The sequence below is a fragment of the Ixodes scapularis genome, unplaced genomic scaffold (genome assembly GCF_016920785.2).
Source record: "Ixodes scapularis isolate PalLabHiFi unplaced genomic scaffold, ASM1692078v2 PGA_scaffold9__187_contigs__length_104089568, whole genome shotgun sequence".
Taxonomy (NCBI): domain Eukaryota; kingdom Metazoa; phylum Arthropoda; class Arachnida; order Ixodida; family Ixodidae; genus Ixodes; species Ixodes scapularis.
Window position 1 is genome coordinate 86,004,532 of NW_024609884.1, and position 14,789 is coordinate 86,019,320.

Below are 14,789 nucleotides of genomic sequence, written 5' to 3' on the forward strand. Positions count from 1 at the left end.
GTTCACACACTTGCGACCTCTTAGAACCGAGGGCCTTGGAACCTCTTAATATCTCTTACGACGGATGGATGGATGGATGGATGAATACGGCTGAGCCCTTTGGATCGGGCGGTAGCTTACGCCACCTAGCCATTTTGTTTTACCATTTAAGCTTAGAATATTTAAATGTGAAATCTATATTCACTCCGCAGTGCAAAGAAAGTGAGGCTATGAAACCCCCTTGCCATCGAACGACGAAAGGGCACACTGGCGCCATCTATTGGGTAGCAGTGTAAACTTGGTAGTCCGGCATGTTTTCTATTTCTCTCGCGCATTATCCTTCCTTTCTTGGCTCGAAAAACTTTTGTCAACGTCATAAACGAGCCTTTCTTATAGACGCTTTGCAGCAGCTGTGCATGGGCGCCGCCATAAGCGACCTTCAGTTTTTGTTTCCTCTTATTCCGTTCGCTTCACGTCATCATTGCCACAGCAGAACAGGTTATTGCGACTTTAGGTGCTACTGCGTCCTTTTCACCATCATAGACCTCTTTGGAGGCTCGTAAACGCCCGCTTCGGTGGCTCGGCATCTCGGTAAAACAGGAGAAGGTCAGCTATGGCGGCTCAATCTGGCGCGTGTGCAAAGCGTCTATAGGTATTACGCACATTTGACCTCGGAAATCCCGCGAAACCTTCGCTCTTGTGAAATGCAGTTCCAGGGTCACCGCATATATGACGCCAGCCTGCCAGTGTGTTCTCTCGTCCTAAGAAATTTTAAAAGGTTTCAACAGGCCTCGTCTCTCTCGGTCGTCGGTTGCAAAGGTGTGAACGAGCCTTTACTCGGTTCTCGTGGAATGTTTTCACTAACCCGACTGAGGATACTTCCTCTGCTGGTGCAAACACGTGGAATGCCAAGCTTCTCAATTCAAACCGCCTGGGTAGCACGTGCATTGCCCCTAGTGAGAAAAGCAGAAGCGCCCCTAGCGAGCTTCTCACCGCCAATAGTCACAAATCCTTATGGCGGGGTAAATCGACGGACTATAGTAACTTATATGTTGCTAAACATTAAACTCGTTGGCAGTTATAATTCTCTTAGCTAAGCTAGATGAGCGTCTCAAAGATTACCACATTTCAATGTTCTCGAATAATTTCGAATTTCACGGCTCGGTTTGCGCTGAAATTGTAGCGCGCTTGTGGGGCAGTTTATTTTTCGGGATTTAATTTGAATAAATATGAGTTTACTGGACAGGGTTGGAAAAAGAAGTGACGTTGGTCCTAGTCTGGCCCAAGCATACTCGCACGGACCGATTCAGAAGCATCTTTGTGACGGTGAAATTGCGAGAATAAAAGGGGACTATTTCTTTCAGTCTTGTCTTCGCAAAGCTTGATGGCTTAATTGTGGGATCAAAACCACACTCCTGACGACAGTCGAGCGCGGCTCATGGACTGGACACGAGAGCTGCGTCAACACTCGACTTCAGCTCGTAACAATCAATGCCTCGGCGGACACTCGGGTAGTGGCTCGTGTCCAACCACTCCGTGATGAGAATAGCCGCCCTCTAACAACGCCTGGAGCTCAGCGCGCGTTTTCTACTTTGCCAACCCCCGCGCGTGGCTATGATTAACGTTGGCAGCATAGGGTAGGCACCACGACACGCGGCCACTTGTTCTGGCTCCGAGGTGAGGGAACAAACAATGATCATATCTCTCAATTTTTTTTTTTTTTTTTTGCAACTGTTATTTATTAGAAAGGAAAATTAAGGCAAGTTTATTCGGTTATTAACGTTAGGGAGTGATTCTAAGTAGCATGTAGCGAAAGTAGAAAAATCGTTTCATGGCTCCTTTAAAGTGGAACGAACAATAGAAACAAACCCCGCAGTCTCTGCACTGGTGAGTATACATATGTACTATTCAAGAGAGGATTAGTTAAGTGCAGGACCAGAGTTGGCAAGTTTTCACCACCAAAAAGTAAGTTTAAAATAATGTCATTACCTTTCTGAGTAACTTGTAATTGTGGTGAATTACTTTTACACTATGGTAATTTGTAATGTAATTCAATTACAAAATTAATCTAATTCGGCCAACTTTCCTACAGACTCAGGGTCTAGAGGCAGACATTTAAAACGCTCTAAGATGGGATGATGAGAGCTTTCCTTAAAGTCTTCGATGACGAAAGTGCGTAAAATACGCAAGCAAAATAGCACTTCGCAGCGCTTTCTTTAAGCAAGGGGCTCTGATGAGCTGAATGCTCTTAAAAAGGTGTCGGAATTAATTAGTTTATATACAAAGACGCGCCAAGTCATCTTATTATACGTAGAAAAAGCTACTCGCAAGAGATGCAAACAAGGATTTGCGTATACAAGAATCAATAAGGTCTTACGTCCATACTGTGACCGTAAAATATTGCATAAAATATTCCGCAGTGACGATCGAGTGACTGGATATGCTTTGGTGAATGCCTTTAATAATTGCCTAGTCAATCAATCAAGCAGCGTAGATTCGTTGTAACATGTACCTCACCCGTGCAGTTTCATTTCATTTCATTTCATTTATTGGTACCCTCAGGGCCCGAAGGCATTACAGAGGGGGTGGGATTATTACGTACAAGTTAATGGAACACTGAAATCACAATCAACTTCTAGTAGTATTGATACAGCTTTTTTTTAAATCAAACAGGATTAACAACAGTTACATCGAATGTAATTTCGAAAACCTTTTCGTGCGTCCAACTACAAAAAAAGTGTCACGGTGTTTTCAAAAAAAAAAAAAAAAATGGCAACACTACGGACGTCTCCGACTTTAACATCGAACCAATTGAAACCAATTAAAGGCCACCGAAAACCCCAGCATTCATTTTTTTTTTTTTGGTCGCAAACGGTTGGAAATTATTTCTAGGCATCGTCCTAAAAAAGATTAAGCTTGGAAGCGACGTATTTGCAGAGAAAAATAAAATATTTTCAATAAGGTCAGATTTGAAATTCCCGCCCGAATCAATGACGCCGATGGTGAAATGGTGCACCTTGCCTTTTTCAATGACTTCAAACCGGAAGTGACGTTTAACTTTCTCTCTTTCCTTGTAATCGATCACGGCGATCCTAGGCGCTCGTTGCACGTGTCCTTTCTTAGCGCGCAGACGACGCGTCACTTTTGCGTTCGATGTATACTTTTTTTTTCTTTTTTTTTAGCAGTCAAACATTCTTGAAATAGGTGAAGAGGAAAATTATCTGTTTCAGACTTTGGTGAGCAACGCGTGCCATTAAGGCAGTGTAAGATGAGAAACATTACAACCCCCTCCGGTGTTCTTCCTTCTCCAGTGCAATGTGCTCAAGTGCTTTCTTTTGTTCAATTATGTTGACAAAAACGCGTTTTAAAAATATTAACTTTTTTTTTTTTTCTCCGAGGGTCTCGAGAAGATAATTCATCGGAGACTATCTCACCTAGAAAAGCACTCGGTGGTTAAGGATATCTCATGCGGCTTCCGAAAACAGCGGGAAACGGAATCGTCGCCGTTAGAGCAATATCGAATTCGAGAACGTTTTGAGACCAAACAGCTCATTCTAAATAAATTGTTTAAAACGTTATCGCGCTATGGCATTCGTGGAACTGCTCTAGGCCTATTTAACCATACCTACAATTCCTTACCCAGTTTGTCAGTATATTGCAACCATTCGAAAAATCGATACCGGATCCCCTACGAAAACATGGCTGAAATCAGTGTTTCTTTCTTCTTTTTTTCGTATATAAACGACATCAAACAAAGCGCACTAGATGTCATCCTTGTTTCTATGAAAATGAGTCCACTCTTTTTTTTTAATTTTTTTTTTATTAAAGGCAAACATTTATTTATGGACGAAAGTAAAGAGTTTAAAAAGAAATGCAGATAGAACTAGCCGTGCTATTTAGACCGCCAGATAGATTACTATCCGAAGTCTGTAAGAATCTTGGGCTTTAGCACACTTCCGATGGTGATATCTGTCAACAGTGCTAGGTTTCACGGAGATCTTCTCCTGAAGCGTGCAGTCCAATATTAATCGCTTTCTGTGCGCTGCCATCTTTGTCCACAGGGCTGTGGCAGGCGTTCGGAGCGTGTACAACAGTCCACGAAATATGAGCACACGTGTCCACAGCAGTGGCGTCACGAGGGTCAGCGGCACCAGGGGCGGTAGCCCGCCGCGACACGACACCCCTCCCCTCCCCCGCTCTCGTGGCCCGCCGCGACACCCCCCTGAGCGCTGCACCCAGGGCGGTCCGCCCCACCGCACACCCCTTGTGACGTCACTGGCCCACAGCCCAGTGACCAGGCATTTCTTGGCCCGAGTCGTGAGCGTTGGAAAGGTCTGTATACAACACAGAACAATCTGCAAATCCTTGGTCAAGATCGTTACGTGCTTTCCACTAAATTTTCTATACTTCGTTTCAGCTTCGGTCCGAGCGCGGCCAATGTTATGAGCCGAAAGGCCAATCAAACAGCGAAAGAGGCACAACTCTCTGCCGTTGATAGGACCAGCCGGTATTCGCCGTCTCTCTGTGCGTACTCCTCCGCCGGCTAGTCCTATCAAGCGCAGAGAGTACGCCATGACACTGCGCTTTTGCGCTGTTTGATTGGCCCTTTGGCTCATAACATCGGCCGCGCTCGGACCGAAGCTGAAACAAAGTATAGATAAGAGCTGCCTACAAGTAGCGACATTCTTTGAAGCGCCCACTGCGTGACGGTGCAGGTTTTAGGAAGCGAACGGCAGCGCACAGCAGAATACTCAGCTGAATGACGCCATTTTGTTCCAGCGGAATGTGCTTCGTCACTGGTTATCGTTACTTGGTAAATAGTAGGGGGGCTTCACTTTCGACGAGTGTAAAGTTGCTTTCATCCCATTCGTTAAAAGGATGCTGAACCAAACATTTCACAGTGTCTATAATAAGTGGCGCACTATCTTTACATGAGTCAGCGGCCGCCGGTGTGCACGAGCACACGAAACGAAAGTGACGTCATCATATCCCCCCTTCGAGCTTATTAAGCGTGAATGGGGGATATATGATGACGTCAATTTCGTTGAGTGTGCTCGCGCACACCGGCGGCTCGATCATGACTCATGGAAACATAGTGCGCCACTTATTATAGACCCTGAAATATTTGGTTCAGCATGCGCCCCAAACTTAACGCCGCCACTCGAACGCCCGACTTTCGCGGCACCGCGCTATCCTAGCGGCAGCCGTTTCAACTCGTCGGTCACGTGAAGGCCATTCCCGATCTTCCGGACCGGGGGAATGGGAGGTGGGCCGCCGCTAAAAGCGCCTGACTCTGCGAATCACACACTCATATCGTCAGACTCGCGTTTTGTTTTTGCATTTTGTTTGCACCTTTAAGATTGATAAAGAAATCTTGATAATGCACCGTAGAGGAGAAAGCTTGAAGGCGCTGCTAAAATGCAGACAAAGCGCACAAAAAAAAAAAGAAGAGAAACGCGATTTCGAATACTTTTTTGTAGTGTTCTGGTATGTTGCAAATACATTTGGTCGAGGGTCTCTGCCATTCTACCTCAATTGCTTTTCCTACTATACTCGTTATCTCGAATAAATTCATCAATATTTGAAGAAAAAAATTGTCACCGGAATAATTACACCCCAGAGCAGGGGCGGACATACCAATAGGCAGTGTAGGCAGCTGCCTATGGCGGCAGAATCTTGGGGGCGGTCAAATTGTAACCGACCCTTAAATTGTCCCCCCCCCCCCCTTTTTTTTTTAAAATTAAGCTAGCTTCGTATTTGGCCACTTTTGAAATTGCAGCTTCAAATCTAGCTACTTTTGAAAATCTGAACTCCAAACTGAGCTACTTCCCCTCGTCCCCACTCCCCATGGTCACTGACCATGACGAGCGGGGGGTGGGGGGCGGCACTGTTCAAGGTCCCTAGATAAGAGCTTCGTACAAGCAGCGACGTTTTTTTGAAGCACTGACTGTGTGACGGTGCAGAAGACTGAACAGAATGACGCCATTTTGTTCCAACGAAATGTGCTTTGCCATTTGTATTGGTTGTCGTTACTTTTCGAAAGAAGTATCAAAGGACTTGAGTTCAAGGCTGCCTAGGGCGACAAAATGCGAAGTCCGCTTCTGAGCATCGGTCGTACTATCGGTAGTTTTGAACCCCTAGTAGACAGCTGAACACGACGGTGGTGGTTCTTGCAGAGCCCCTTCGACTCGGAGAGCACGTGGACTGCCAGGAGCATCGGGAGACGAACGAGCAGAGTGGTCTCAACAGCCACGAGAGCGGCTGCTGGGGGGGGGGGGGGGGGGGGAAGGGGGGGGGGGGGGGGAATACGAACCTCACAATCAACGATACCCGTTTGATATGCGATCACATTTATTCGTAGGGATTGGACACTAGCCACAACCCGAATGCTTGCCGAGCTATCGCTTAACGCGAGCCCGAAGCAAGTGCTCACGCAATGCTCGGGCGCAGTCAAATATCGTCACTCGGGGGACTTATATTTATGCCTACACTGTGACCTCCAAGCTACGTCGTCAAATTTTGCGGAGGAGAGGTTGAAAGAAAACGCTCGCTTTTTCTCCCATGTGCGAGCATTAAAAGCACAGAGAATCCGTGTTATGCAAATCGGCGATGCCAAATTCGACTTATCCTGGTATAATGCAGCGTCCTCGCCCAAGTGTATTCTCCGCGCCGCGTGTTCCGTTCAATTCAGTGTCGATTGGACCACACAGTCGGTGACCGGTTAAAGTGGGAGTGCAACGATTTCCGGACTTCGGTCAAACATTTGTGGAAGTTGCTTTCGGACACTTCTAAAGTAAAGAACTGAAAACCGATTTCGCCTGCGTGGCCTACTTGTGTAAAGAAAAAAAATAATAATATTGGCATTTCTGGCACCCCTCAACTCCCTCCCAGGTCTTCAGGGGTCACATTTGGTCCGCCTCCTAGTGACGTAATTCGGGGTGCCGTGTAGGTTCCCGTGTGCTCCCTTGGAGGACGCTTCCTCTCCCTTAGGGAGGCTCTAGTGAGGGTGGGCGCAACTCAAAACCTGGAGAGCGTTTGCAATTTAATGGCGGCGCCTGAGGGAGAGCATTCGAGAAAGGATATGCGCCAGTGTTGCCTGCACGAGAGCAAGCGCCCGCTCTGTTGCAACTCTGTTACTCCATGCGCCTTTCCTCCTCTCGCCTCCCATTGCAAGCAACGAGCGCCTTGGCGCAGCCTCTCTCGCTTCCTTCTCGCTCCGAGAATTGCAAACGTCGAGCGGAGAAAGCAGGGTTGCCAGACAAGCAGCAACGTCCAAGATGGCGGAATTTACCATTTTTCGCGTTAAAAAAATACTTAACCTATCGCAACAAAACTGGTGGCTATGGAAAGATAATCATTTATACCTTGCGTAAATTATTCAAGCACCTTAATGGGCTTTTACGACCCGAGTTAGGAAAGAAAACGACCCTTTGCCCCATAGACTCCCAGCAAAATTTAGCAATTAAATGGCGTCCATGTCGCGTGATCGCCGATCTAGCAGTTGCACCCACCCTCACTTGAGCCTCCCTACTCTCTGCGTACATTAGCGGGCGTTATGCCGCAGCTCAGAGCCGAGCGAGGTCACGTAAGCTTTTCGCCGTAGTTCCTTCGGCTGCCACTCGCGGCTGCAGGTGGGGAAAGAAGCTAGACTTTTGCTTTGCGATTATGGAGCGGAATCGCGGCATTTTTTAATGAAGGGTATGTTTTCTGTATCCTCCGGCACACGATAAACAACGTAAAAATGACGAGCTGCAAACTCTTTTATTCTTAAACTCGTTGCACCCTCCCCCGCTTTAAGAGCAGAGGGGAAGCCCCTCCCACCGCTTTCCACCCCTTTAGCAGAGCAAACCTTTCCAGCATTCGCCCCTCTCCATGCCTTCGCTCTGCTAAAGAGGGGTGGGAGGAGCTTCTCCTCAACTCGTAACCTGTCATCAACAATAGTGTCACCCAACCTGAGCTAGGACTAAGCGCAGGTTCTATTTCCAGCGCTGGTTTCGTGGTCAATTACTTGAGATCTATGGGGGACCTTGGAAGTTCTTACCGTAGAAACGAACAATCGCTTAAATATTAGGGAATTTTCGTCGATCGCCTCCGCTGTCCCTCAACGCTATCCGCAACCCGCTACGAGATCCGGAACTCTGCAGACAACGGCGCACAAGGGCACTATACTCGACGACAACTTTTCTTGGCAATGCAGTGGAAGGTACGTCCCGCGTCCCCTCTCCCATTTGGAGTGTACGCAGGCTCTCCTCCTCTCCCCAGATATGGGAGAGGAGGTGAGCCTGCGTACACTCCAAATGGAAGGTACGTCCCGCGTCCCCTCTCCCATTTGGAGTGTACGCAGGCTCTCCTCCTCTCCCCAGATATGGGAGAGGAGGTGAGCCTGCGTACACTCCGAATGGGAGAGGGGACGCGGAACGTACCTTCCACTGCATTGCCAAGAAAAGTTGTCGCCGAGTATAGTGGGGGCGTCTCCGTTGCGAAGAGCGGAGACGGGGAATGGTCTACAGAAAGTCCCTATTGATAGTGCATTGAATTTGCGTTCTAGTTTTAACGCGGCACTCAATTCCACCCGCGGCCACAGACATGCATGTGTCTACTGTAGCGACTGTTTCGAGTAGCGTAGACTGAATAAAGCAGCGAAGTGATACAGGGAATACGTTTTTTGACCAAGAGTAATTTCGTGCCGGTAATCCGTTACTTCTAAGTGCAAATCCTTAGTTTGTCGCGGCACCGGCCGCGTGCCCGTATACTGATGCGCCATTGAGCATCCATACAGCCAGAGCCCGAGAATGCCCGTTAATGAGATGCGAAGGAATTTTTCCACCCTTTCAAGACCCGAGTGACTCGGTATCAGGCGTGAAAAGAAGGCCTTTCTTCCCTCTCTCGACGCTGGGAAGCAAGCAGCGGCAAAGGTGCGTCGTCACGGCGCTTGGCTCGGCGTCTTTTACCGGCCTCGCAGACAAAAAGCCCCATCGGTGACCGCAACGACACACTTTGGGCCCATTCGATATACACCACGACACAAACAAGCCCGCCTTTGCCCAAACCAAGTGTGGGCACTGCGTGTGCGCAGAAACCAGCTAGCATCTGCGCATGCGCGGTACCGACAGCAGCGCCACCGCAGCGGCCTGACGTCACAGAGTAATATGGGGAGCAAGTGTTCCAAAATGCGTCTTGGGCGCATCGTAGGGAGCGCACGATGACGAGACGGCACATCGCGTCAAGTCATTGGTTGGGGTCAAGGGGAGGAGTCAACAAACGCATGAGGTCCGCAAGGAGCAGAATAGGCCAACCGCTAAAGAAGAAACCTTTTCTTCTCATCCCTGGCTCAGACGGCCAACTGTGCTCATCTGCTTTAGGTGAGGCTTGGGCCGTTATTATCCAACAAACACCGTAACACCCGAGTAATCAACTTGGCGATCCGATTGAACGAGTCGTCTTTTAATATCAAATATCAGCGTTAGGTCAACAACACTCGATCGGTCAAGCGGGGGGACGAAAATCAGAAATCCCGTTCGCGTGCACGCGCAGCCCAAGCACCCCGAAGGGCAGCGAGCTCGAGGCCGGTCTTCAGAAAGAGACGTCGATCCTGCCAGTCGAGCCACGCATGCTCTGGTGCGGTCGGACGGGCGTCGGCCAAGGCCGAACGAGGCCAGCGGAGTGGGGCCCCGCAAGCGGCCATCGTGGGCCGCAGGACCTCCGACCTCTGCGGACTGGCCCAGTTGCGGTCCTCCGGCGCGCACGCCGCAATTACCGGGCCGAGATGGGCCGAAGACACGCCAGCCACACGCTAAAAATAATCATCGGCGGGCCCCCGAAATAACGAAGACACCGTGTCGGTTCGGACCCGCGGGCCCCGTTGGGAGGGCTTGGAAGCGTTCACGACGCAGCTCCCGTGCGAGCTCACCTGTCAGCTTCCTGCGGGCAGTTTCGTCACTCGCGAAGGCGTCTATCTGCGAATGTTGGAAGCGCCCAAAACACTCGGGGCAGGCGCTCGGAAGCCTCCGGGGAAGGCGCACGGATTGGTCCGCGTGGTGGGGATGATTTCGGCGGGGTGGCCGGAGGGATCCCGACGGCAGTGCTCGTTGTACTACGATCCTCGTTACAGCGGACAGTTCTCGCGAGGGGATCGAAACGGGAGCGTTGGCCCGCGTCTCGAGCGTCGCCCGGACCCTTCCCCCAAGCCGGGGGGAAAGCTCCGTTCGCATGCGAGAAAAGGCGGCCAAGAAAACGGACCGACGAGACGGCGGCGGCCTGAGCGACTCACCCCGAGGCCGCGGGCAATCTGGCGGATGAAGTAGAGGTCCAAGTCTTGGATGACCTCCAGCTGGCGGCTGCCGAACGCGGCGTCCGAACTCGAAGAGTGTCCGAAAAGGCCGCGGGCGCCGAGGCACGAATCCATTGGGTCCTCGCTCGGCGAAGCTTTAGGCGCGCGCCAGTCGCGTCGCGGCGACTCGCACGCAGGCTTCGTCGACGGAGCCGCGGCCGTCGACTCGCGAGAGCATCGGGACCCCGCACAGTCGGACTTTCTGGGCCGGCAAAAGTTTGGCGTCCTGCCACTACCGACCACCGCGGCGTCCGTCGGCGAGCCGGCTTTGGCAGCGCGACGCGCGACACGCTTTCCCCGAGTCTTCCCCAAGTCGGCTCGTTTCTCCCTAGGGGCCCCACCAGGCTGCCAAAGCGCCAGATGAACGTCGCTTTCTCTCAGTGCGCTCTCTCGCTGTGTTTCTATGGTGGTTATGCTGTGGTGTCTCGTCTTCTCGGTCTCCTGGGGGTTTCTTCTGAAAGTTTACAAACCTCGCTGAAGAGAGGGGACGCTCGCCCGCGTCTCGTTCGCACGCGAGAAGAGCGCGGAAACGGTGCCTCGTTCCTGCCGAAAGCTACACTAGTCTCTTAATAATAATAATAAAAGAGTATTATGCCAAGTAGGCTGTGCGTTTCGTTTTCTCCCAAATTTCTGGATTTGTCGACTAAAGTCGCGCCTACTTGCCCGGACGAAAATGATCTCTAAAGCGAATCTCGTGCTTTGTAACGCGCGTCCTTTTATTCTTGAGAAAAAAAAAAAAAAAAGAAGTACGAAATGCTAACCTTCGGAGCAGCGACGCGGCAAAGACCCAACCCATTCCAAGGAACCGAATGGCCTCGCGCCGAACCCAGTTCGCGGCGGCCGCAAATAATCACCACAATATAACGGTTTAATTTCTGGCGCGGCGACCGACCAAGCTATCAACGAGAGTTCCCAAGTTTCCCTAGCACCTAGGGAAATTCGAGACCCAAGCAGTGCCGGCATGAATGACGCACCCCGTTGACTGAGAAACACGTTTTCCGCGTCACGACGAAGAAAGTTTTTTTTTTTTTTTTTTTTTTTTTTTCGAAGAAAACGTCCCAGTGCGAAGGTCTCGGGCTCGCAATGGGCTATAAATATCCCTCGTAGCATCCGGCACAGTCAGACGCAGAAACTTCTCCCGCCGTTCACCAGCGCGACCGATTGCGACCCGACGGTCCCCGTCGGCCTTCATCGGCGCTCCTTTCCAGGGAACCGCGTGAGCGAGTTCCGTACAAGCCGGAACCGGGCGTTCAAGCCGTGGGTTCCCGTCACTCCCGCGATCAACGCAGTGTCAGGGACGCTCCCAATGGAACCCGAGGGCCAGACCAAGACGCCTTCTCCTGTTCTTACTAAAGATCGGGTTTTGGCTGCGAGGGTCAAAAGGAAACTCGCGCTGGAGAAGGGTCAACTGAAAGCCTTCCTGCCGTTCTCGCTCTGTCGGCGGCTATTCATATCCACCTTTCGGAGTCCTGACCCCTAAAGCGAGACGAGGTCGCCGTTGTTGCCGCTCAACGGTGCCCAATGAGACCTCGTTGAAATATGATCGGTCGAGGACACGGAACACCTCCCGGCCGCAGGCGCCTCAGTTCCACTGAACTTCGCAGATCTAGGCTGAGCTCATCCAAACCATACGCGGCGAGTAATCCAATTACACTCATTTAATTACTTTCTGAGTAATTTGTAATCGCAACTAACTACCTTTCGCTGAAAGTAGTCGTCATTTTAATTATTTTTACTTCGAGTTATGGCAAAACTTGCACTACAATTACAACTACATTCTACAAGTGTATGTTGCAATCCTGAAACTCAGTTTAGAAATAAAAAGTCCGAGTGCATTTACGCTATCGCGTAACGTTTGTCACGGCAACAGGGCCAGCAGGGCCACGATAAAGTCTTACGCCCCCCCCCCCCCCCCCCAAAAAAAAAAAAAAAAAACCCGCGTACGATTACATTCCCAAGAACAAATCCGCGTATTCAGGAAACGAAATTAGCCTAAGCTTGGTCGAAGTTACGATGGGATCATAGGACAGCCCCAGAGGTAATCGTACCCACTTCTTGCGATAAAATCAACACGGCCGACACGCGTCGCGACAAATAACGAGCATTTCTTGTTCTACGTGCTTTCCACGCGCGTCCCGACACCGACAGCAAGAGAAAAGAAAGACGTGTTCGAAACTGAACGCCGCGGGGACGAACGCCGAATCCACGGATTTTAGGAAAAAGCTACAACTTCAGCGATCCAGAGCTGGACTCGGCAAAGGTAGTTAAGATAAGTTACGAAATACCCGCTTCGAAGTAATTAACGCACTACTTAAAGGGCCCCTAAAAAAAATGTTTCTTTCTTTTTTTTAACAGTGTGGGTGGGACACGCGTGTCAAAAAATTAATTTTACGCGAAAAAAAATAATTTTAAAGCAATAATGACGCCGCCAGACGCGATTTAGTCGGTAGTCACCTCCTTTCCACTTGTTTTCTCTCTCGGCATTTCGGTCACGTGGAGGAGAGGTGGATCGGCTTGGCCAATACATTGAGATGGAAAGAGCGAATGACCATCTCGTTGAGCGAATGACCATTCCGTAACGTCATGGACTTTGCGCGCAGATTTTCAAATAAATATCGCGCCGTCAATATTGCTCTAAAAATTCTTTTTTCGCGTAAAATTAATTTTTTGACACGCTTGTCTATACCAGACTGTTTTTTAAAAAAAAAACTTTTTTTTTTTTTCATGAGCTTTTAAGTTACTTTCCGTGCAGAGTATCCTGAACAGAGTGAATACTTAAAAATGTAATTCAATTACTTTCGAAGATACTTGTGTATCGCGTAATTTGTATCGAGTTAAGTGACACCGGAATGATTCATTTGTAATCGAAAGAAGCAGACAAAACAAAGTCGCAGTGTTATTCTATGCAGTCCCACTACAGCGAGTAGCATGTCTCGTGCGCGTTACCTGATATTTTAAGGCGCTACGAATCTCATATATTATGCCTATGCTTCTGCTGGTTTTCTCATGCGCACCTGAACGCATCGTTTCACTTAGCGCCATAGTCACTAAGTCCGGAGTTGACGTTACACAACAATTAGTCACTATGTCCGGAGTCCGGACATAGCGCCAAAGTCACTATGTCTGGAGTTGACGTTACACAACAAAGTCACTATGTCCGGAGTCCGGACATAGCGCCAAAGTCACTATGTCTGGAGTTGACGTTACACAACAATTAGTCACTATGTCCGGAGTCCGGACATAGCGCCAAAGTCACTATGTCTGGAGTTGACGTTACACAACAATTAGTCACTATGTCCGGAGTCCGGACATAGCGCCAAAGTCACTATGTCTGGAGTCGACGTTACACAACAATTAGTCACTATGTCCGGAGTCCGGACATAGCGCCAAAGTCACTATGTCTGGAGTTGACGTTACGCAACAATTAGTCACTATGTCCGGAGTCCGAACATAGCGCCAAAGTCACTATGTCTGGAGTTGACGTTACACAACAATTAGTCACTATGTCCGGAGTCCGGACATAGCGCCAAAGTCACTATGTCTGGAGTTGACGTTACACAACAATTAGTCACTATGTCCGGAGTCCGGACATAGCGCCATAGTCACTATGTCTGGAGTCGACGTTACACAACAATTAGTCACTATGTCCGGAGTCCGGACATAGCGCCAAAGTGTCTGGAGTTGACGTTACACAACAATTAGTCACTATGTCCGGAGTCCGGACATAGCGCCAAAGTCACTATGTCTGGAGTTGACGTTACACAACAATTAGTCACTATGTCCGGAGTCCGGACATAGCGCCATAGTCACTAAGTCCGGAGTTGACGTTACACAACAATTAGTCACTATGTCCGGAGTCCGGACATAGCGCCAAAGTCACTATGTCTGGAGTTGACGTTACACAACAATTAGTCACTATGTCCCGAGTCCGGACATAGCGCCATAGTCACTAAGTCCGGAGTTGACGTTACACAACAATTAGTCACTATGTCCGGAGTCCGGACATAGCGCCAAAGTCACTATGTCTGGAGTCGACGTTATACAACAATTAGTCACTATGTCCGGAGTCCGGACATAGCGCCATAGTCACTAAGTCCGGAGTTGACGTTACACAACAATTAGTCACTATGTCCGGAGTCCGGACATAGCGCCAAAGTCACTATGTCTGGAGTTGACGTTACACAACAATTAGTCACTATGTCCGGAGTAATACATAGCGCCAAAGTCACTATGTCTGGAGTCGACGTTACACAACAATTAGTCACTATGTCCGGAGTCCGGACATAGCGCCAAAGTCACTATGTCTGGAGTTGACGTTACACAACAATTAGTCACTATGTCCGGAGTCCGGACATAGCGCCATAGTCACTAAGTCCGGAGTTGACGTTACACAACAATTAGTCACTATGTCCGGAGTCCGGACATAGCGCCAAAGTCACTATGTCTGGAGTCGACGTTACACAACAATTAGTCACTATGT

The 14,789-nt window shown here is 49.4% G+C and overlaps 1 protein-coding gene across 3 annotated transcripts in view; it reads right to left on the bottom strand.

Moving 5' to 3' along the window:
• Positions 1-10,570, bottom strand: part of LOC8025907 (rhotekin) — a 66,119-nt gene extending 55,549 nt beyond the window's left edge. For all 3 annotated transcript variants that reach the window (XM_040219183.3, XM_040219182.3, XM_042287331.1), the window contains exon 1: positions 10,250-10,570. In XM_040219183.3, the coding sequence (XP_040075117.1) occupies positions 10,250-10,384 (135 nt within the window). In that variant the 5' untranslated portion in view covers positions 10,385-10,570. The remainder of the gene's footprint in view (positions 1-10,249) is intronic.
• Positions 10,571-14,789: the final 4,219 nt, after the last annotated feature.